At 40.5% G+C, this 22,636-nt stretch overlaps 1 protein-coding gene across 2 annotated transcripts in view; it reads left to right on the top strand.

Moving 5' to 3' along the window:
• The window catches only part of ARID5B (AT-rich interaction domain 5B), a gene marked incomplete at its 5' end in the record, with an annotated part of 115,459 nt that overhangs the window by 64,986 nt on the left and 27,837 nt on the right, over positions 1 to 22,636 (top strand). For both annotated transcript variants that reach the window (XM_084210112.1, XM_084210111.1), the window contains 2 exons: positions 13,810 to 13,922; positions 20,194 to 20,398. In XM_084210112.1, the coding sequence (XP_084066238.1) occupies positions 13,810 to 13,922; positions 20,194 to 20,398 (318 nt within the window). The remainder of the gene's footprint in view (positions 1 to 13,809; positions 13,923 to 20,193; positions 20,399 to 22,636) is intronic.

Genomic DNA, 22,636 nt, shown 5'->3' with positions numbered 1-22,636 from the left:
GTTCAGCAGCTGTGCTGAACTGTTTGAATGAATATAGGAGTGTTAAAATCTTCCCAATGACTGAGTGGCTATGTGAAGGTGCTAAGGGGAATTCTGGAAATAACTTCATTGAAAATCCAGAGGATGCAAGTGTCTTCCTTCATAATGCATCTTCAGAAAAATCAGCTTCTACAAATTTCCTGGAATTTTTGCTTTAGACAGTGCTGTTGTATAGAAAAGAGTCCATAGCACTGTGGCTTCAGACAAAAATAACATGTAGAAAACCTTCAGAAAGCAGGCAGTAAGCTTGAAACCTTAGATAAATAATAGGACTAATACACTTCCCACAGTGAATAGTAGGACTATAACCCCTCCAAAACTCTTGTTTAGCATTGTACCAAGGTAAATCTTTATGTGAACTAGAAGCCAGAGATAAAATTTCAGTCCTAATTTACAGGTACTTGAGACAGAGGAAGAAGGGACTGCATTAATCCTCACCAAAGAAGAAATTCTGTTCGTGCTAGTCTGAAATATTGCCATGCGATGAGTCAGAAAGTTTTTGTTGTTCACTCTTCAGAGTTCAGGGCTACTGAGTTTTGGCATGCAGACTGGGCAGATAGCATTTGCAAATCAACATGTCCTTTTGCTGAGGCCATTGGCACAGAAAGCTTCCTATTTGCAGTTGGTGTGTTTGAATTTCTGAGGCTTTTTTACATACGAATTTCGGAGGGAAGATACTTCTGTAGTATTTAGTCGTAATGAAAAGATCTCCAGAGACAGCTGATGAAGACTTTTTGAGTGTATGTTACACTGCATCAAGATTTAGAGTTTCTTGAATAAATATTGACCAATTTGACCTTTGCTTTTCCTCAGTCAATATTTATCTCCTGGGACAATGAATCTTCATATTCACCTTAGCTGAAGTCCAAGTCTTACTTAATAGTGTACTTGGAAATCCAGAAGAGGTGATGATTTGTCTTGGTGCTAATTTTATCTGTTTAAAATCAGATATGTAGGTTTGGCCACCCATGTCACTTTGTCAGATTTCCTAAACAAAGTAGCTTCAGGTCACAGCTGCTAGGGAGGCTTCTAGGAAAAATTTAAATCCAAGAGATTTAAGAGACCAAGAGACCAGTCTGCAGTGGATTTCCAAAGGGGGCAGTGGATTTCCAGGGGTCCCACTCTGTCCCTGAGAGACAGGTCTAGGAGCAGGTGATCCCTAACAAAGCTGGGTGATGCTAGGACTGTACTACCCCATTTATTATTTTAGTGGCAATTCCAGTATTTTGGGGCTCTGGCATAAGTTAAAGCTGAGACACAACCTTCATCTGAAAAGTGGGGGTGCTGCAGCAGCAGAAATGGCTGGAATCACTTGGTCAGGGTTCCTGCACAGGTCCTGCCACCTCCTTGCCTGGATGCACGGTGTCACCTCTTCGTGTCCCACAGCATCGCTGGCTGCTGTTGGAAAAAACCTCCTCTTACCAAATGGGGCAACACTTTGGAGTGGAAAGTGAAATTACTGTGCTTGTGAACTATGCTGTGAAAGTGAGAGCAAGAGAAATGGAAAGTGCTGTTCAGGGAGTAGAGAAAGGCGGAGCCTTACAAATATCTGCTTATGCAAATCAAATCATTTGTCTTCTGAAATGTTCATTTTGCCTTTTCCCTGATTATATTTTCTGAATTGCCATATGTACTTCTTGTGATATTTCAGTCTTGTCAAATTAAGGAGAGAAGGCCTTATAATTAACTTAGGATGTATACCACATAATGTTTGTCATTTTTACTGTGTAATCAGCCAATAATATTACAGGTGGTCTGTAAGTTAAAAAAAAAAGTCTAAACTGTTTTTGTAACCTTAAAACTATCAAAGGTATTTGTTTGGGGAGAAGGCATTGAGAAAGAAGAGAATTTTAAAATTGCACAATTACAGTTAAAAAAACAGAGCAAGCCAACGTCATGTGTTTCTGAAGAGCACACTGTTTAATTTTATAGTAACAGTATTTTAAGAATGCTGACAGTACACAGGAAGGCAGTGAATAATTCTTGTTGCAAAACCCTGATGGTTTGCTGTTTTCAAAATGTTAAGACTTAGTCAGCCCTGGATTTCTCTAAGGAAGAAGAGGACACTTGGGGAAAAAAAAAAATTAAGCCAGTAGTAATGTATCAAAGCGGTATTCAAATAAAATAGAGGTTTGGTATCCTTACTTAGAATAGACTGGAAAATGCATTTGTTGTCATGTACTTTTTTTTTTTTCTCGATGTGCCTGATTGATTTGTTTTAATACCAGTGTTATTTACATTTCAGGGATGGGCCTCTATTATGCAGGAAATTGTCCAAACCCCTCAGCTGTATTTTAAATTGAAATTATTTATTTTATGAAGTGATTGTGCAGACTTAATTTAGTAATCTATTATTAAATCTATAGTTTCAGGCTGTATAAAGTCTTTATATAGCATGAAAATGGGCACATATGAAGATCTAGGCTATATATACACCTGGTTCTGTATATTAAATCTTTTACATATGTTGTCCATTTTCAGAAACAAATAAACTGCTGCTTTTGAAAACTCAGCTTCTCTTCCATATTAGGGAATTCTGCAGACTCCCTATGTTCCTTAGCTTCAGTATAATGCTAAATCAGTTTCTACATGAGTCTATTTTTAGTTATGAATGAACTTTATGGAGTGCAGCACACAGAGCGATTTTAGAGATTCTCACTCATAAAACCCTTGTGTCATGCGCCTCAATTACAGCTGTAAACATTATGCAAGCTCTAGATTTCCTGGGCTGGAGTCCTGAAATTTCCAGGGGGGAAGAAGCATCCCCCCCTCACCCTTTTGTGCAAAATATTAGGCAAATAGTAAATCTGCCATCGTGAAATCAGGTTAAATTGTATGACCTTGGCTGTGGCGGGCAGGCTGCCTGGCGTGGCAGCAGGGGGACACTAGAGGGCAACTGAGAGTTTTCTTTAAACCAGCCGAGCTGGAGATGTTTTTAATATCAACTGTTTAAACTCAGTAAGGATTTATTTTCCTGTCTGTAAATTTCACATAAGTAACCTCGGAGTTTCCATTGACAGCAGATAATAATCCAACTGAAGTTCTTCTGGGGGAAATGCAGCAGGAGCGGGTCCGGAGCCTGCTCTTGCCCAAATAAGGCTTTTTTTGCAGACCCCATGTGTTAGATAATGATCAACTGACAGTCGGTCATGAGTTAATAATGCTGGATGCTGAAATATGCATACCATGTGGTATACAACAGTTCTGCGGGGAGAGACAAACACAGCTATAATTAGACATCTGAAACACAAGGAAGTGTGTAAATTGTTTAATAGTCTTCCACTTAATTCACTCAGATAATTTCCTAAGAACCAGTATTGACTACGGAAGAATATTGCACAACTGACTGCATATTTAGTTTAAACCCTGCCCTGCTCAGATAAATTTATGAATACAGCTCAGTTTTATTTGGATTTTTCTGAGTGCTAGAGATTTGCTGGAGCCAAAATGAAGAGATGGGTTCCGTTTTTTTTTTTGTGTTGATGTTTGGGATGATTACAACAAGTCCATGGGGTTTGCACTCATTTAAACTGGGCACATGATCTTACAATCAGGACTTTAAAACCATAATTTTTAGGGTGTTTTGGGACTTGTATAGATTCCCTAGCTGCCTATGCACAACCTGACAGAATTGCCAGAGTTCCACTTCTGTGTTTTATGGGTAAAAAAGTGCAGATCTCTTCCTGTGCTCAGTAGTGCTGGGCAGTGTCCCCTCTGCACCTCAGCAACACCCCATGTCACCCACATCTCCCGGGGTGCCAAGGCTGTGTTCCCAAGCTCTCTGCAGAAGTGGAGTTGTCCCTGAACCCTTTGCTGACTCTGTGCACTGTGGCTGGGAGGCCTGGCAAGCCAAGTGCTGCAAGTGAAGTTGGTGATGACCCAAAGATGTGAATGGGCACAGGGCTTACGCTGTGGCTGCCACTCCTGCCTCTACCCAATGCCTTCTGTAGTTGTGGTGGCAGCTGAATGTAGGCATCAAAGGGGAGAGCTTACTCTGCAGTTTCTGCTTGTCACTTTACTAATATCTTCATGCAGGTTGATTATGCCTAACAAATTTTGATTACTTTGCAGTACAATGATCAAGTGCAAAGGGAAAAAAAGGAAAGGAAATGATAATATTCTTACACAAAAAAAAAAAAAGAGTCTTATATAATCAGTTACAAATCAGAAATGCAAGAGATTATTTAAATAATATGTTTGTCACTTTGACATTGTGCACAACTTGATGATCATTGCTTCCTACCTGGCATTGTTATTCCAAAAAGCAAGGTCTTGGAAACTGTCCATTTTGTCCTTCTGGCATGAATTTCTGCCTGTTTATATTCATGCACAATGTCCATCAGTCAATTAGCCCATCTCATCCATCTCTACGTGGATACGAGTGGTTACATTCCTGTTGTATTTCTGAGCTATGTAGGTCATGTCTCCATTGGGTACTGCTGACTCTGCTAGACAGCAATTACACAAACGCTGGCTTTTACTGGAGAGAAAAAGAAACGTTGTTAGGAAAGCTGCCCTAAGATTTGCCTTCTATTTTCTACAGCCTTCTAATGGAAGGTCTGCCCTGAGTATTCTGATGAGTTTCAATCAGACAAGCTGAATTACACGGCTTTGCTGTGTGCTTTCACTTCTTGTTGCCATGTTTGCATTGCTTTTGTCTTGGCTATTACATAATCTGTTAGAACCTGCTCATTTTCTTGCTCACTTTTCTTTCTTTGCTTGCCTTTTTTTTTTTTTTTTAAATTTTGAGAAGTCACGCCTAAGCTTCTTGAGTGTTGTTCTGACCCTCCAACAGAAAGTGAAGTTCCTGTCTGCTGAGTACAGCCTCCCAGAAGGTGACCTTTGGGGATGGAGGGCTTTGGGGCTGGAGATTGACTGCAGATTTCTGAGGGAAAGGGAAATTTGATGAACCCATGTCTGATCTTGTGATGCTGCCCAAACACAGGGTGTTTCATGATGAGATAGGAAGATTTCTTTGTTCAGGGATTGAATGCTTCTTTCCCATTAGTAACAGAAAGCCATGCTGGTTTGGTTGTGTTCTGTGCTTAACACAGGCTCAAAGTTGTGACTAGCCCCAGTTAGGTCATCAGACGTCCTTGCATGCTCCAGATCTTTACGAGATAGGCATGTACTTTGCTGAATCAAGTCTGCAGCTCTTCATGTTCTTTGTCCTGCATTGCTCAGTACTTCACTATGTTTGATCCTATATTCATGCAGTTTCTCACCAGAAGAACCACTGAGTCATCTAATCTGTTATGAACCCCAAGTAGTGGCTCATCAGCCAAAATTGCTGGCAAACTCTTTCATCCAGTTCACCACCTTTTTTCTGAAGAAGAAGGGAAACAGCTGTTTGAGCAAGGACCAGAGCCAGACAGCTGGACGCCTCATGGTGCAGCCAGCCAGGCTGCTGCAGCCGCCCGCAGTGGCCAGGCTCTCCTGGCAGCAGCGTGGGCTCAGCCCTCGCCTGCCTGAGGCGGGATACCCAGCCCCAGTCTGATACCTCAACCCTCCAGACCCTCAAATTCATCTCTTACTTCCTGCACTGTGCACAGCAGCTTGTGTCTGCCTCAGGCTTTTCCCAAAGGCCTTGAGAAAGCTGTTTATTCACATGCCTCCATATTCTGGCACTGGATCAGGTATGGCGACTGCAGTGCCCTGGGCATGCCTGGTTATGCCTCCTCGTTCCTGTGCACCAGCTTTTTCTCACCTTTGAGGTGCTCCTGTTACCTTCTAAAGTGACTTCTCTGTCATTTTTGCTCAAACCCAGCACAGTTGGAGTTATTCAGACCTCTTTGAAGGCAGATATCCCATTGGCCATAGCATCTTCCTATCAGCATATGTTGAATTTCCAGTGGGGAGTGGCCTATGAACAGTCACCCTTGGCTTGGTCAATAGGACCTGTCATCCCTGTTTGCAGGTTTCATGCTGGAGCTGTATTGAGGAGCATTGTGTTTTCCTTCTGGTTACTCATTTGTATGAGTCAGTCTTAGCACTGTGCCAGTCCTCGTGTCAGTGTGAATGTAACTGTCAGGGGCTTTATATTTATTTCACTGATGAAAATTTGTAATACTTACAAGGTTAGGAGCAGCCCCTGTGGAATCCCACCAGAAATCTCTTCATTTGGTAGAAATTCCCCACTGATGCCTACATTTAGCCAGTTCTTAATCCGTTCAATATACGCTTGAATAAAATTATGTAGTGCTGGTTTTTAATCAAAGTATTATCTATTATTCAATCAGCTATCTTACTGAATGCAGGTAAGTTCCATGTGTGCAGCTAATTTTTCTAACCAAGCTTATAGTTTCAAAGTGTAAAATAAGGTACTTTGTTTGTTTTTCTTTTCTGTTGTTTTAAGATCTGGTTTCTGTAAAGCCAAGTCAATTGACTGGCTTTAATTATATTCTTTTGCAAGCATATCATCTGGCTTCTTTGCAAGTATGGAACAAATATTTACCAAACACCTCTGCCTCTTTTTGAATCATTAGTAATAGTCCTGTCATCTGTAGCCAGTAATAGGCCTACACCGAATTTTTTTGTTGCTATTATTTTAATTTGCTCTAAGGTCTACTTGAATGTCATGTATTTGTCAAGCATAGATTTTTCTCTGAAGCTTCAGCTTTCCATTTTAATTTACTGGACTTCATAATTTCCAGTACATATATAGATTTTGTCCAGGAAAAAAAAAAAAAAACTTTTTTCCATTTTTTAAAATTCACATTCATCAGCAGGACATAAAGAAGTCCAGATCAAGGAAAAGTCTTAATATCTAAGCATGCTGAAATGAAGAAAAAGAGACTCCGAGCCTCATCCTGAACCTTATCTCTGTCTTCCATGGAAAAAAGAAACATTTGTTTTTTGGCAAAATTCACCAACCTGATGTTTGCAGTGCCTCCAAATTTTCTGTTAAAAGCAATGCTAGTCTGAACTGCAATTCATGAAAAATACTAGCATTTTGCTTTCTTCAGAGATTGTCTGGTCAGGAGGGGGGTCAGAACAACAGTCTGCAGCAAGTCATATGTCTCCACATTAATCCACACAAGGAAGTGTCTGTTTCACTTATTTCCAAATGGGGAATGTTTTCTTTAGAGAGGTAGCAAATTGATTTTCCCCACATGGAGCATGGGATATCTCATTTCCAAAACAAAACTTTCAGAAATGGCTACACAAGTCCACTCTTTCTCCATGTGGGTTAGAAAGCAGCATGATTCCTTAATGTTTCCTGCAAGGTGGTTCACTGCTGTGCTCTGGAGTTTCCAGGTCAGGCCTGGCATGTTCAATTGTAAAGAAAGGAATAAACAAGTGTTTTCATTTAGAAAAAGCCTAGTAAAAATAATTTTTATATTCAGGTTGTTTCGTGTCAGCTTGAGTGAGCATGAGGGATGTGTGTGTGTGTGTGTGTGTGTGTGCATGCACAGAGAGGCTGTGTGACCTCCACAGCTTGGTGAGGGCTTGAGTTGTTGGTAGGTGCTCATCATTGACTTCCGTAGGTGTCCTATCGATCCTGTTGAGACCTTCCCCAAATTGAATTGACCATGTTGTTTCCTAAATACAGGTCTGGGGTTTTTTTAGCACAGACTGATATTTTGCTTTCTCTTCCAGACACTTTAATTTCTACCCTTTTGATGCAATATTAGGTCACTTACAGCTTGCTGCTTCTCTTCATCAGCTCAGCATGCCTGGGCAATAAATGCCCCAAGCCCACTTTTTCAGACCCTGTTTCCTGGAGGCAAAAGCTTTTAAAAAACTTTCAGGGGTGAAAGGAAAATAAATTAAATGTGAAGGGCCAAAGTCAAAATACAGAAAAGGGAATGAGGGGAAGGAGATAAGGAGATGATGGTGACGGGGAAATCAAGGAAGCAGCTGGGACTTCACAAAATATGCAGCCTTAACTAAGTTTTTAAGACCATGCTTAAATACAGCAATATGCTTTTCTCAACTTCCAGATATTGCAGAATGCTGGAAGCCCCCTAGAGGGGTAAGTGTTAAAGCCATTAAACCTGTTAACTTTCTATTCATTACATTTTAAAAGGTGCAACATGTAACCATGTTTTTCAGCCAAGAGCTGACTTTTGCCAGGTTGTGTTTGGGATGTCCTCAGCAACCAGCTGTTTGCCACCTGCTAACAGGCATGGTCAGTTCATGGATTTTGTGGAGATCTGGGGCCATTTTTCTCACCTTGATTTTGATGGCCAGGCACCTCCATATGCCACCTCCAGCTTCTCTTTGGCGCCTGACTCATGAATTGCTCTGGGATCTGATATATCCTGCCATTTCCACCTGCCTCAGAGGGGAGATCTCCTAATCTGTTCTGTATGTACTGGTGGTTTTGCAGCTTTTGTGCAGAAGACGTGAAGGACTGGCACAGGGCAGGAGGATTTTGTGAGGGGACACTGTGCAAGGTGTTCTTCAGGGAAGAATGGCTGTGGATGCATTTGGCAGCTGTGCTGCCACTGCCTCATGTCTCCTCTGAATACAGCACCACTGTTCATCCCTGTTTATTCACTTCTTGCAACTTCCACTGCTCCACCTAAGTCCTGGTTTGTGATTACCTCCTTCTGGTACACTCCCAGCTCTACATTTGAGCTCACCTGACTCTGTGAGCCCACCCTAAATATAGACCCAGATCTTCTGCTGGCCCTTCTTTGTTGATGGCTATGGAGATTTTTAGAAACTCAGTTGATTTTCTTTTTTAATTGATTTTTGCAGTTGGCAAATATGCTGTTGTTCTTCCTTCATCTTTCCACAAAACATGGTCACAGAAAACAGCAGGCAGCCAGAAGAATCTGGTTGGCAGCATAAGTTGTAAGTCTATTAGCTGAGTACATTCCTCAGCAAAATACGGCAATGTCCATCTTTTCTTTTTTCTTTTTTTTTTTTTTCTTTTTTTTCCCTCCTACTTTTGAAGTGTGTCTGAGAACCTGGAGTATCAGCAGGCCAGAATCAAAAGTTGTGTCAGGAAATAGTTACCCAGGTCAGAGAGGCCTGGAAAGGCAAGAACTTTTGATCACTGGCATTACAATTGCTTAGATGTGCTCTAGAGTAAGAAATGTGGAGCAAGCAATTAAAAGATACATGTTTTAGGCATGAGTACAGTACTTGTTTACTTACATGGTTTGCTGAGCAGCCAGCAAGGTCCAAGGTTATTTTGGGCTCAACATGAGTAAGTGATCCAGGTATGAAAAATGAGGTAATGCATTCCAGGCTCATTAAAAACTCTTGGCTACACCACTGATTTTGACAAAGTGCCAGCATAGCTTGACCTCAGCTCTGTGAGCACCCTCCCTATAACAACAAATCTTCTGCATCAGCCAGAATATGTGAATGTAGGGAACAGTGTTCTTGGGAAGGTTGAACTCACTGGACTTCCAGTGATAATCAAACTCATAAAAAAGAGGTAATTTTCCAGTAAGTGACCTGCTAAATTCAGGTACCTCAAAACAACAGCCATTATTTCTTGACTTATTCATGGCATTATCAGTGTGGATGTAGCTCAGGTGAGGCTGACCTGATAGCAGGGAGATGGTAAGCCGTGTAATTACTTCCCCATGCTGGATGCATAGGAAAAGAAGGTGGCAGGTGAATGTGCTGTCTTGTTGTGGCAGCCCATGTTTTTCTATTGTAAACAGTATTAATAGTCATGGTTGATTTTGGCAGCTCCCACTTTTGAGTATTTATCTTTCCCCTGCATGGAATTTGTCTTTCTTGGGGTAAAACCAGAGCTGGGAGTTCTTCTAGGCAGCAAGGCTTGGAAATACTCCTTTTTCTCATGTCCTGCTGAGCAGACAGTGTCTATGAAAGTTGAACAACTGAGGGTGGTAGTGACTGGAGAACAGTAGCCACAACCTTATGAATTTTCTGAGCAAGTGAGCAGGGTAGCTGCCCTCTCCCTTTCCTTCTGGCCTATCCCAATCACCTACAATATCCTGATGTTTGCACAGACTGGTGAGAGTGCTGCAGGGGAAGATGTAATTTTTGAGCAGTGATGCTTTTTCTTGGCTCCATGAACAGAAAAAACTTTTGGCTTGGAGGAAACAGCTAGCTAGTGAGCAGCATTAGCCTTGAGCGCCTCTCTTTTCTGTGTGGTTCTCTTGGTGGGTCAGAGCCTACAGCTGAGGTTAGCAGTGATTCCTGGTCTTTATTTCTCTGCACAGATACCTCTGAATTGTCCTTGTTCAATTACTGGAGTTTGTAGGCAGCTTGTGCAAGAACAGGCTTTGGAAGCATCTTATTGGGGTACGTTTAGAGAGCAAAGATTTGCCAGTCTACATCTACAGATAAGCTAACTCACGCTGTGCATGACACAGGTTTTGCATTTAACCGCTCAGGTGTAGCAGTTTGCAGTAAAAACATGTAGGGCATTGCTGGTGTTTTGGCAGTATAGAGCCCAGCCACAGTTTGGGGACTCCTCCAGGCCCAAGGAGCGTTCACTCGTACTTGTGTGCATTTTGTTGCTGGCTGTGTTTTACCTGTCTATACCTGAAAGGTTTGCCAGGACTCAGCAGGTAGAAGGAGTGGGAAAACACCATAAATTGGCAGAAGGCAATCACATTCAATTACACAGGAAATAAAGTTTTTTAACTGGTACTGTGTTGTCTCTCTCATACTCCTGTTACAAGCACTCACACCGAAGAGGTGGCAAATAATGCAAACTTTTTTCTGTACTTATTGATTCATTTTTTTACTTCAATTTTCTTTGCCTATGCTCTCGCCTTCTGGGAATGTGTAAATTATCAGGCCTCACTGCCACAAATGCTTTCAGAAAATGAATTTGAAAGCCATATGCACAAACACATGAAGAAAGTGAATAATTTTGGATTTCTTAGGTAGTCCTGCCAGAAGTCCTCCTCCCCTAGAGAACAGAAGAAAACCCGTAGGATACTCACTCAGCTGTCCAGTACATACTGAACATCCAACATCATCAGAAAAACTGAATGTGACTAAGCCATAAAATGTGTAAAATTGCTTTAAAATAATTGTGAATAACAGATTCAAGACACTTGCAGCGTGCTCATAAACATGTCAAAAATTAAACAAAAGATGACAAAATTGAAACATGAATGTGACTTGTAAATTCTTTCTTCGGTCCTAGTCACATTTCCTCACTCACACGAACAAAATGAATGTCACTGAAATGCAGTAATCTTCAAATAATGTATTTATTTATAATGGTTTAGGGAGCAAATATTAATGGATTTGTTTCAAGTGTGACTTAGGACTATGTCAGATGTTTTCTTTTACAGAGTAGATATTAGATGCCATTACCTTCTCTTCTGATAATAATTCCTCTTGCTGCATTCTTGTTAATTGTGTGTCAGATGTGGAGTGGCTCTAGGTGATTTAAAATCATACCAAAGGCCGTGTGGGATGGTCCTTGTGCGTGCTGCAGACAGACCTTCCCTGCTGAAGCTCCTGAGCCACAGGGAGAATGCAAATACCCCATTTCATAGTGGGTTTGTGCCAGTTCTGCCGTGGAGAGCTCCAATTCAAACAGTGTTTATATGCAAGCTCAATATACCTGGAATTTAGGAACAAATGCCTTCTTGCTTTTAAAGCTTTTAGCAAAACATTAGCAGTGCTTTATAGTGTGAAGAAAGTACAGTGCCAAAACTCAGGATAACAAGTGTGTTTGAAAAACACTGAGCCTTGAACTAGGTTCTTTATTTGTTAAGAAGTAAGAACAGAATGAAGGAACAAAAGAAAGGACAAATAACTCACATGCAAGTATATTTGATGGTAGCTCAGACACATCCCTCTTTGGCCATTGGTTGGGCCAGACCTGGGGATCCTTTCATTCAAAGGTTAATCTTTTACAACATATGCCAGAGTGTAGTAAATTGAGGGAACATTTCTATTTCCTTCAGTACCCTTTTAAAGAACTCAGCGACTGCTGAGGCAGACCGGGGCTAAGGATCTGTCCGTCCCATCCAGGTCGTGTGCCAGAAAAATCCCTGTAGGCATCAGGAAGACATCAAAGGTTGAGCGGGGTTTATAAATAAGGCAGGGCGGTGTGGCCAGAGCTGGCAGCCGGCGCTGGAGCCCTCGGAGCTCATCCCACGCTCCCGCCGAGCCGCTCATCTCTGTTTATATGAGTAATGGAGCAGCTGGGGGAGGGGATTTGTAAGCACGGAGCAAACACTCTCAGTGTTCATTTTGTGTAAGACTGACATCCACACCACGTTGAGACTCCCAGCGACGTGGTGTGCAGTCACATGCTGTAGCATTCATGAGTACAGATATAAATCAGGCAGATGTTTGTCGACTGGAATGGGTAATAATTTCTTTCTCTCTTTGTTTGATTTTGCATGTTAGCCTCCGATGACAATTTCAGAATTGCTTTCTGCAGTACTTTTCAATAAGCAGAATGTGCTTCACTGGAGATAAATGGAGATATTTCTGTGGGAGATATATGTATTTTTAGATAGAGACAAATATGGACTTACTCCCATATGCACATGCATATATATATATACTCATACACATATAGATTTTTTTTTTTTTTACCTTACACCAGTGTTGGGGGAAGAAAAAGGATCTGACATTTTATTTTAAACCCAAAGCTTTTCTTTTTCTCTGAAAAGACCAAATGTGACAGTGCTACTCAAACTATAAAATCAAATTAGCGCCCTTTATTGTGTTTGCAAACTAATTAAAATGTAAAATGTCCTGAAACCACTGGCTCACTGTGTAACAAATATAAGATTAGAAACAATTAGAAGACACTCAAGAGGTTTGTGATGTTTAGATTTCTGACATTGTTCTAATCGTCCCTTTAAGTTATGAAAACAATGGTTACCTAAAAATTAAAGGTTTAAAGGAAATTATCTTATTCAGTACAGTCATTAGTTAATGATTGTTTATCATTTTAAATGTTGCCATAGTACTCCAAGGCTGATTTTTAAATCTGAAAGCAGAGGGGACATGTAATAATGAGCAAACATCTGCTTCATGTATTATTTCGATATATGTTCATAATTTATGTTGTAATAGCACTATTGAAAGATGAGGGTGATATTTTTTATGATGATCCATATCCCATTCCTCATATGGCTCAGCACAGCTAGGGTTTAGTCACTGTGTTATTTCAGAGCTGTTTTATCTTAAGAATTGGACAAAACTGAAAGTGATTCACATTAATTTGTATGTGTGGTATGTAACCCTTATGAAACAATCAATCACTTATTTCAGTACTTGTCAACTTCCAGAACTAGTTGTTAAGGGGTTTTTTTGATCCCTTTCAAGACTCAGGGGTAATTTTTTTATTTTTTTTCTTAAACTTTTTTAGAAAAACTTTGACAAGACTGACAGGATATATAAACATTTCTTGGAGCTGTAAGGAATTTCAATATTTCAGAGCATTTCCAGTGCCAGATGTTTCCCAAAGTTGGAAATAGCAGATAGTGCTCTTGCTTGAAGATTAGAAATAAGAGCAGCAGGGTGATTAAAGTCGCCTATTAATATTAAATTTTGTTCTTTTTTGTACCAGGGAAAAATATTTGTGCTTTCTCTCTGATTCCTTGGGAGACCAGTGTTTGACTTAATATTAATTAGTTATGTGAAAGTAGAATAGATTAGCCTTGGGGGATATTCTATATAAATGTATAGTATGTCAAGATGTAACCCATGGAGGACAAGAATCTCGTAATAAGCATTTACTGTAGACAGATGTGTACATTTCTGTGAGTGATTGTAGTGGAATTATTTATTATGCTTTTGGCTGTTAAGAATGCAGTATAAGACAATGTGCTCAAAGTGTTCTCCATTAATTTTCAGCGCCAAATCTTAAAGGCAGACCGCGCAAAAAGAAGCCATGCCCACAGAGAAGAGATTCATTAAATGGCATTAAGGATTCCAACAATAATTCTGAAAGCAAAGCTGTTGCCAAGGTAAATCACTTAATAATACTCTTTTCGGCACTCTCCTCTGTTTTAGGTACAACCCTGCCTTTGTTTCCCAGCATGCGGTTTCACATTTAGAGTATAACTTATTTTCTTGGGAAGGTAAACTTAATTTTTTTCAATAGTTTTATTTTTCACTTTAAATCATGCCTGTGTTCAAAGTTACCAGCAATTATAATCACCTAACAACCTAATGCTATCAGCTTGTTGGTAACTGGTAGTGCTTAAGCTTTCTTGGCATCTAGTGTTAGTTTTCACATTCTGTGACACACAAACATAGTGTGTGACAGTATCTAGGAATTAAAAATAAACCTGGGAGCAGCTCACCCTGTTACAATGTACTTCTAAATATAAGTTTGAAGATAAACAGACTATGAAACAAGAGCTGCCTCAGTAATGGTTTCTAAGAAGCAAACACAAAAGACATTACCCTGATGTTAAGATCTTGACATTTTTTAATTGGGAAAAAAAAAAAAAATAAAGGCAGGAACTCAATATGAAAGCGTAAAAAAAAAATCTGGGTTCTTTCTTTAATACTTACTGCTGAGCTGCGTGTTCCACGGTTTGCTGAATCGTGCATGCTTTTACAGAGTCTTCTGTATCTGCTGCAGTGCTTAGTCCATACTGCAAGTAAAAATTGGATCACTGATTAGTGTTTATAGACTTAATCTCTAAGATATTTGTGGGTTTGTGTCTTTTACTTAAAATATTTTAAAATGGAGTTTCTGTAGTATAAATTGCATCCTATTTTGTATGTTGTCTGAGTGGTTTTAGACAGGAATTTAGTTTTCTCTTAAAAAAAAAAAGCACAAATGGCTCTTTCAAGATGATTTAATTAGAAACCCTAAGGTGCAAAGATGGAAAATTACTTAAAGCAATAGTTGATTTTTATCTGAGACAGAACTTTGTCGTTTATACTTCTAAGCTAAATATCTAAAGAGTTTTGCATATACTGAATTTTTACACCGGCTCCTCCCAAATCTGTTGTTTCAACAAATTAGATGGATGTGTATCTGAAAAACACTTCCATTGTTGTGACCATCTCTTTAGGAAATACAGTGGATCTATAGATCCATTTGCGTTGGTATTGTTGTACACAGTGAATATCCTGGGAGATTAGGAGGTTAAAGAGGTCAAGTAGGAGTGTTCTGCTCTCAGTTTCTCACAGGAAGGCAAATTAAATTCCACCTCCTCCTCCTCCCTAGGAGTTCAGTTAAAATTGTGCCTTCTGTTGATGACGATAAAAGAGGCTGAAGTTCATGATGAAACTCTGCCCTTAAGTCATTGTTTCTCTTCTTTTTGTGCTCTATTGTGCTCAGTTGGAGTCTGTACTATCGTATTAGACAGGCATGGTAAGAGGTGATGGAGCCTGGTGTGTTGAGTTGCGGGGTCCTGCCAGATACTATAGAGTTTGTCTGAATGTTTTCTCTGTGAAAGAATGCTTAAAATCCGTTGTGTGAAAATGTCTCAATTTGCCTCAATTCCCCCTTCCCCCAGGCCATTTTTCATGTCAAAATATTGCCAGTGCACTGTGGCATGGACCATATTGTCAAAGCATCCCAGACTGTACCACAAGTAGCTCTGCCTCTTCAGCACCTGATATATAGGTATTAGATAATTAAAAACAACAGTAACACTTCATACCAAATTGTTTATCCTCTCTGTTTATCTTTGGGTTCACACTACTAGTCAGATGGGAGGATATTTCAGATAAGAAGTAATTCCACCTATTTATCTAGTCATACTGTGCTCATCATTGTGCAGATATTAATAGCATTAATTATCTTGGCCAGCTTAATTTCATTATAAATAATAGACATGCTCATGATATAATGTCCTTGCATGTAGTCACACTGACTTCACTGTGGTTCTTCACATCAATCTGTGTCTCAGGGCTGTGGATACACTTCCTGAGAGGGGAGCAGTGAATCAAACCCTCCCTAGCAGATGCCCTGCACTTTATGCAGACTCTGCCTCGCCTCTGCCTTACTGGTGAGGGAGGAGAAGGGTATTTGAGGAAGAGGAGAAATAGAGATCCACCTACCATCTTGTCATTGCTTGGAACTGTTAGGATGTGGTCATCTGAAGCTCCATATTGGAGTTCACCATTGGTTATCCTCTGTGAGTGCTCCATGTCTGACTAATGCTGACAATGGGTCCATGGAGAGCAGGATTGAACACTGCTCATGTAAATGGAATTAATCCACCTGCGTCAGATGCTGAAGCATTTAGCAGTCCCGGCCATATTCTTGTCGCAGATAAAATCCCTTCTTACCAGAAATTGTGCTGCTTGCATTCTCAGATCCTGTCACTCAGTGTCTGGCAGCAGCCTCATTTCTCACTGGTGGGGCGACGGCTCTGATGGAGTTGCAGTGGCTGAATGGTTTGGGTTGGGAAATGGCAGAAGGGGCATTCCAAAGGCTGTGGTTTTGAGCCTGTCAAGACTAATGCAAGCTGCATAGTTGTCATGACTTGCTGAATTTCATGTTCTCTAGTGCCAGTGACTAGAAAGATTAATTCTTAAAACCAAGTTCTCATCAGGCATGTTTGTCTTGAGCTATCAGCAGATTGTTTTGAGGGCTTCACAGTTAACCTAACAAGGAAAAGTGTCTGGTTGGGTAGGAAGATTTCTGGGTCAGTTCCAGTGTAGGTGACTTGTTAGAAATAGAGTGATGGCATCACAGGTAGTGTGGTCCTGGACCTGCAGGTGCTGCCAGGGAAGGTGGGTCTTTTGTGTGCCACTTCTTGCTTTTGCTCTCTCAATCTCGGGAAGGTGGGTCTTTTGTGTGCCACTTCTTGCTTTTGCTCTCTCAATCTCTTTGGTGGTCACTGCATCAATTTTAGTGCCTCCTGGGGAAGATGCCAGGGGAGTTCCCTCCACAGCTGTGAAAGAAATACAAGGCCATCTACTCCAGCAGGATCAGCTCTCCTGGAGAGAGATATATCAAGATCTTCCCTTGAAACACAACTAGGACTCTGGCGGCTTTCATATCTGATGTGTGATCAGTACTGGACAGGCTTTTGGAACTTGCGGGCTCCAGAAGATGACCCTCCTTGTATGTGCTTCATCTTCCCAGAGAGCGTTCCCAATTCAAAGTGTGTTCTAATGCTTCTTAAAACTGGCTGATCTAACCATTTTGAGGAACTGAAAGGATTAACTTGTTAAACATGGAAATTGTCCCCTAATTAATCTATTAATTACATCTCCTAATGCAATTGCTGAAGTAAACCTCTCACTTCATTTGTATGGCAGGATCTGGGAAATTAGTTTAAAAGTTGCCAGGATATGCTTTTCCTGTGGCCACAGGAGGCCTGGCATGCTCTGAGACCTGGAGAGTTATTCTGAGTGCCTCGACCATTATATGATGGAAACTGTAAAGTGCAGATCTATTGTGGTCTGTGTTGCATGTGACCTCTGGCAGAAGAAGACAAATACACCCATGAGTGTTCACTGACTATTTGGTCATGGATCATGCACCTCCGATGGAACACATAGCAGGAGATGGTGAGATGTTCCAGACCCCATCTCAGTGCGCCTCCATCTTACCCAGCTTAACCCAGCTGTGGCACTGGGTTTGTGTTTTGAAAGAGAAGGGCAGTTTGTGGTGCTTGGAGCAAATCTGGTATCATTCTCACTGATTTTTATATGTTTATGCTGGATTTACGCTGGTGTTACCCAGAATGGCATTTGGCCCTTTTTGTTCTCATTAATCATTGGTCATGGCATTCATCCATATTGCCTGTCTGATGGTGGGAAGGTTCCAGAAGAAAGGTTTGGGCCTCATATGCTGAGCAGATGAAGCATTGTAGCCTTCACCAAAGCTTTGTTGAACCTGATACTGCTTGGAGTCAGCCCATTGCATTTTGACACCTCTGAGTTCCACAGGGTCTTTGACCTTGCTTCTATGTAGACAAAGAGAGAAAGGTTGTGTGTACCACAGGTTTTTCCCACTCCTAGTAGCTTTTTAATATTACTTTGTCTCCTTTAGGGTGGTATCCCTTGCCATTAGTTTGCTTGCACATCTGTAAGCTTTGATTTTACTTAGAGTTCATGCCCAAGTTGTCTTTGTAAACATAGTTCTGAATTGTCTGGTTTGAAAAAGAGAATCCAAGCAAATGGGTGACAAAACTGAAATATTGTTCCTAGGTCCAGTGAATTTGTTCCAAATTTGCAGCTCCAATTAAAAGTCCTAGAATTATTGAAGTCATGCATTTGGGAGTGTTGACCCAGTCTTTGGTGAAGCACTGAAACCTATGACAATGTAATCTAAACTTTGGAAGCTGCTAAATAATTTTTGTGAGATGCCAAAGTAAAAAAAGTCAAGGAATTACAGTGCTGACCTGAAAAGTAGATGAGAAAGTCCAAAGTTCATTTAATAGGGAAAAAAACCCAGTTAGTTCCTCTGAGTTTTGGATGAAACCCATGATCTTTACAAAAGTTTAATCAACAAGCATATCTATTTCTACAACACAAAGGATGGTGTCTTATGCTGCAGGAAGACAGCATCTCTTTGAACTGTGCAATTGGAGAATATCAAGCAGTACACTGGACATGCTTCACCAACAAGTGATCAAGAAAAATCCCACAGGAAGTCCATTTCCCAGTCCCTGCTGCATTGCCTGGGAGGAGTGAGCCTGTAACTCCAGTGGCCAATATTGGAGGTTTTTCAGCAGCATCAGTTGCCATGGAAAATTGTGACCACTTGTCCACTCTGCTTAGGAGCTACCATTGCTTTGTCTAGCATCTGTGGAAAACTGTGGAGCAGATCACCTGAACTCAGTACTCCCTGGAAAGTTAATACATGGAGCAGTATAAAGATTTTGCTTTCCCCAAGCCTGAAATGCTAGAGTATCTTTTATTAAGATAAAATAACCATATTGTGGTTGTGGTCTTTCCAGTGGTGTGTGTTGTTTGTTTACAAGCACTTACATAATGCTCTTCATAGCAGTTGCTTCCAAATTGTCATCAAGTATCCAGAAAGCACCTGGTTTAGAAGTGACAGCTCTGAAGGAGGGTCTATGAGTTGCTTGACCAAGAACTCCTGCCTTCCTGCACAGCAGGATACCCTACTCTCCTCTGGTATCCTCCTGAAATACCAAGTGATGGCTCTTAGAGCCTCCTGCTCCCTCTGGGAGGACAAAGCACAAAGTAATTCCATACCCCATCCAGGGTATGGAACTACTAGAAGGCTCCTGACAGCATTCAGAAACATTGAAGGGACCGTGCAAATCCAAAATACATGTAACCATCTCCACTACCTTGTATGAGATAACTTCAAGTATTTAATTGGAAATTTATTGATCCTATGGTCCCAATGTCTTGGTCATGTAAAGCTTTTAAACATCAGGTTTCTCCTCTTTTTCTTTTTTTTTTTTTTTTCTTTTTTGTATACATATCTTAAGTGAACGCTCGATTTGTAATTAGCTTCATTCAGTGCGAGGATTATCCTCAAGAGGGACTGCAGGATTAAGCCAGTCTCACTGGGTATTTTTCCTCATGTATGATGTATGAATACTGAGGAGAGGTGAAGTGGTTCCAATTTATTGATTTTCTGACTGGCACACATCTGCTGGGCAGTCCAGTGGGACACCTGCAGCTCTGGGACTCCTGTGCATTGGGGATGCCAGTGTCTACCAGGAAAGTGTCCAGCTACCAGCCTCTCCCTTCTGCTAAATGCTTAGGGCTCAAGTTTAAGCAGATGCTCAAATACACTTGACTTGAGTCCATGCTACAGCAGAGCCTCCACTCGTGTGCTAAGGGCTCTGCCTGGATAAAGCTTGCCATGGTTTGCAACTATTTTGGTGGGCCAAAGGAGAGAAACATGTGTCATTTCAGAGCTGGCTGCTGAGTATTCCTGGAAGGGGCTGAGCACCCTCAGCTCCAAGGGTTGTCTACGGGAGTTGACAATGCTCAGTGTCAATCCTGGAACAAGGGTTATTATTAGACTTGCTAATGGCAAGTGTATGTGAGAGATAGAAGCTGTGACATAGCAATGTATAGTCATAAAAATGCAGATCTGGAGAGCATTACCAGTGAGTTATAATGATTTAAAGATGTGGCTGTTTAAAAATGTTGTGACTAAGATTCAGAACAAGACATTTAGCTCTATAAATAGCTTCCTTTGTTTCCCCTCAAATACAGTCGCATGGTTTGGCCTTCATTTTTTTAAACAATCTATTCTGCTAGGAGAGGGTATTTACTCCTTAACTGAAAATTAAAGGTTACCCAGATCTGATGTGACATCTTTTCTTTTCCCAGGTAAAATGTGAGGCTAAGTCAGCTTTGCCCAAACCCAAGAGTAACAACAGCAACTGTAAGAAAGGCTCAAGTGAGGATAAATCAAAGATTGCCATAGGTGAAGAATGCAGAGCTGATGAGCAGGCTTTCCTTGTGGCTCTTTATAAATATATGAAAGAAAGGAAAACACCAATTGAACGAATACCCTATTTAGGTTTTAAGCAGAGTAAGTATCCTTTTTCTCACTTTCTTGTTGATGTTTTAGAATGGTTTGGCTTCTCTGGAGAAAGCAATTGCACACAAAGCCTATTTTAAAGCCTTATGGATGGGGAGGGACCATGTTTATCTCTACACATTTTCCAGTCCAGGCATTTCACTGTCTTATGCCTAGATTTGCATCTCTTCCTTCTGGGGTAGTTGCTGCCGGATATTTATAGGTTTAAATCCGCTGATTATGACTAGAAATAGGCATGTTGAAAACTCTCTAGTTTTCTGTTTTGTAAATCTGCAGCGTCTGTAATGCCTTTCTTCTGAGTTAATAATATGACGTATCTTTATTGTGCCCAGATGTTCTTTATGAAAGGACAAATATTAAAGGAAGACATTTAAAGGTGGTCAAGAAAGGCACAAAAGGGATCATATTTTTAAGCCCCAAAATGTGTTTCTAGTTAATAAATTACTGACTTTGGAGAATAAAACCAGACTGTATCTGCTTAATACAGAATGCAGTCTTGAGAATTGCTTTGGCATGTACAATTTGTGGTGCCACAATCTGTAAATTAATTGTATGTGGAGAAGATACAGCTGAAACTGAATTTTGCATAAATATTGCAGCACAATGTAGATCTTTAACAGTTTCCAACAAAAGCTGTAAATGGGGGAATTTCTCCTCCTTACCTATAGATTGAATGATACTTTATTTCCTTAAAGGGAAAACGCCATGGATTGAAATATTATTTACTCTAATTTATCTCCTAGATTAAAACCATGTGTTATTTTGATGAAGAATGTCAAACCTGTATGTTTTACATAACAATTTACATACCTAATAGCAATTGGCACTGATTGCAACAGGCCTCCAGCAGCCATTATAAACTTATATAACTCAGAATGATTACAGTGTTTGTCTGAAAACTGGCTGCTTGAAATGGGAGTAAAATTAATGTACTATGAACAGCTTCGTTGCATTATGCATTGATTCAGAGTAAATCAAGGCCTAAGCAAAGCTCTTGATAGGTTTGAAGCAGTACAAGGTTCAATGAGACTTTCAGAACATTCTGTGTAGAAGAAATTTTTTTTTTCTCCCCCACACCGCCATATCATTCCACATTCCATCAAGCACGGAGACAGGGTGGGCTCAAAAGACAAGTTAAAGTATTATTTCTAAAGTTGCCCACTGGGGGTAGGGCCTGCTGCAAATACATTGAAACTTGCCTGGCATTCATTGTGAAGTAGGAGCCTGATCTGGCAAATACTTAAATACCGAAAGTATGCCGAGAAGAGCAGAAATGTTTGCAAGATGGGGCTCTCTATTTGTCCAGCAAGGCTTGTGCAAACATTGCCAATATAAATAAGTTGTTGGGAAGAGGCAGTACATACAGTACAGCAGAGCATCCCCCCATGGACAAGGAGATCCCATTCTCCATGGTCCGCGGCGTTACTGCTGACCTCAAGTATTTCTAGGGTGTCTGTGGGGAATCACTGTTGGTGGAATTGTGCGTACACCTTTGATAGGACTGACATGGATTTTTCTTCTAACAATTAAATGAGCTAAAATAAAAACTAAAATAAAATTAAAAAAAAAAAATAGACACCAGCAAGCAGTGACCCCATGGGACAGGGGGCCAGAATGAAAAGCAGGTGAAAGGAGAGAAGTTCTGCAGGAAATAACAACTCTCTCCCAACACATCTTTTGAATTGAGTTGCCTCTGTGCTCTGACCCCACAGCCACAGGCAAGGCACAGCCAGCCACAGCACAATTATTCCAGTAATGCTCATTCGTGCTCCATCTGGGTTCATTCACGCAGGGCCGCTAGAACAGCTTATTGTTCATTGATTATGGAGCCCATTATCTGAGCTGCAGTAAATATTGGATATTGTCTAATCGATAGGCTGCTCTGTGATTCAGTGTGTGGGGCTTGCTTGCTTGCTAATGAAACTGGTATTAAACAAATAATTAAAAGTAACATTCTTCCCAGTGAGTAATTTTTATTATCAAAGTTATGGAAACATGCTACAGTCATTATACCGTGTCTCTTATCAGCAAAGTCAAATGAGCCCATTACCTTTGTCTCAGTGTATTTTTCCAGTCCTGTTAAGGAATCTCTAAGTGTGTTCTCTTATATGTAATTAAAAATATATATATAGTATGGGCTAATATTTACTCTTCAGATTATGTAAATACCTCTTTGGAAAATGTTTTGCAGGAGCTTTTTCAGGGACTGTGAGCTTTTTTTTTTTCTCT

This window comes from Fringilla coelebs (assembly GCF_963513975.1).
Source record: "Fringilla coelebs genome assembly, chromosome: 8".
In the NCBI taxonomy this organism is placed as follows: domain Eukaryota; kingdom Metazoa; phylum Chordata; class Aves; order Passeriformes; family Fringillidae; genus Fringilla; species Fringilla coelebs.
Note: the sequence above shows the minus strand (reverse complement) of the source record. Positions and strands in the feature narration are given on the sequence as shown.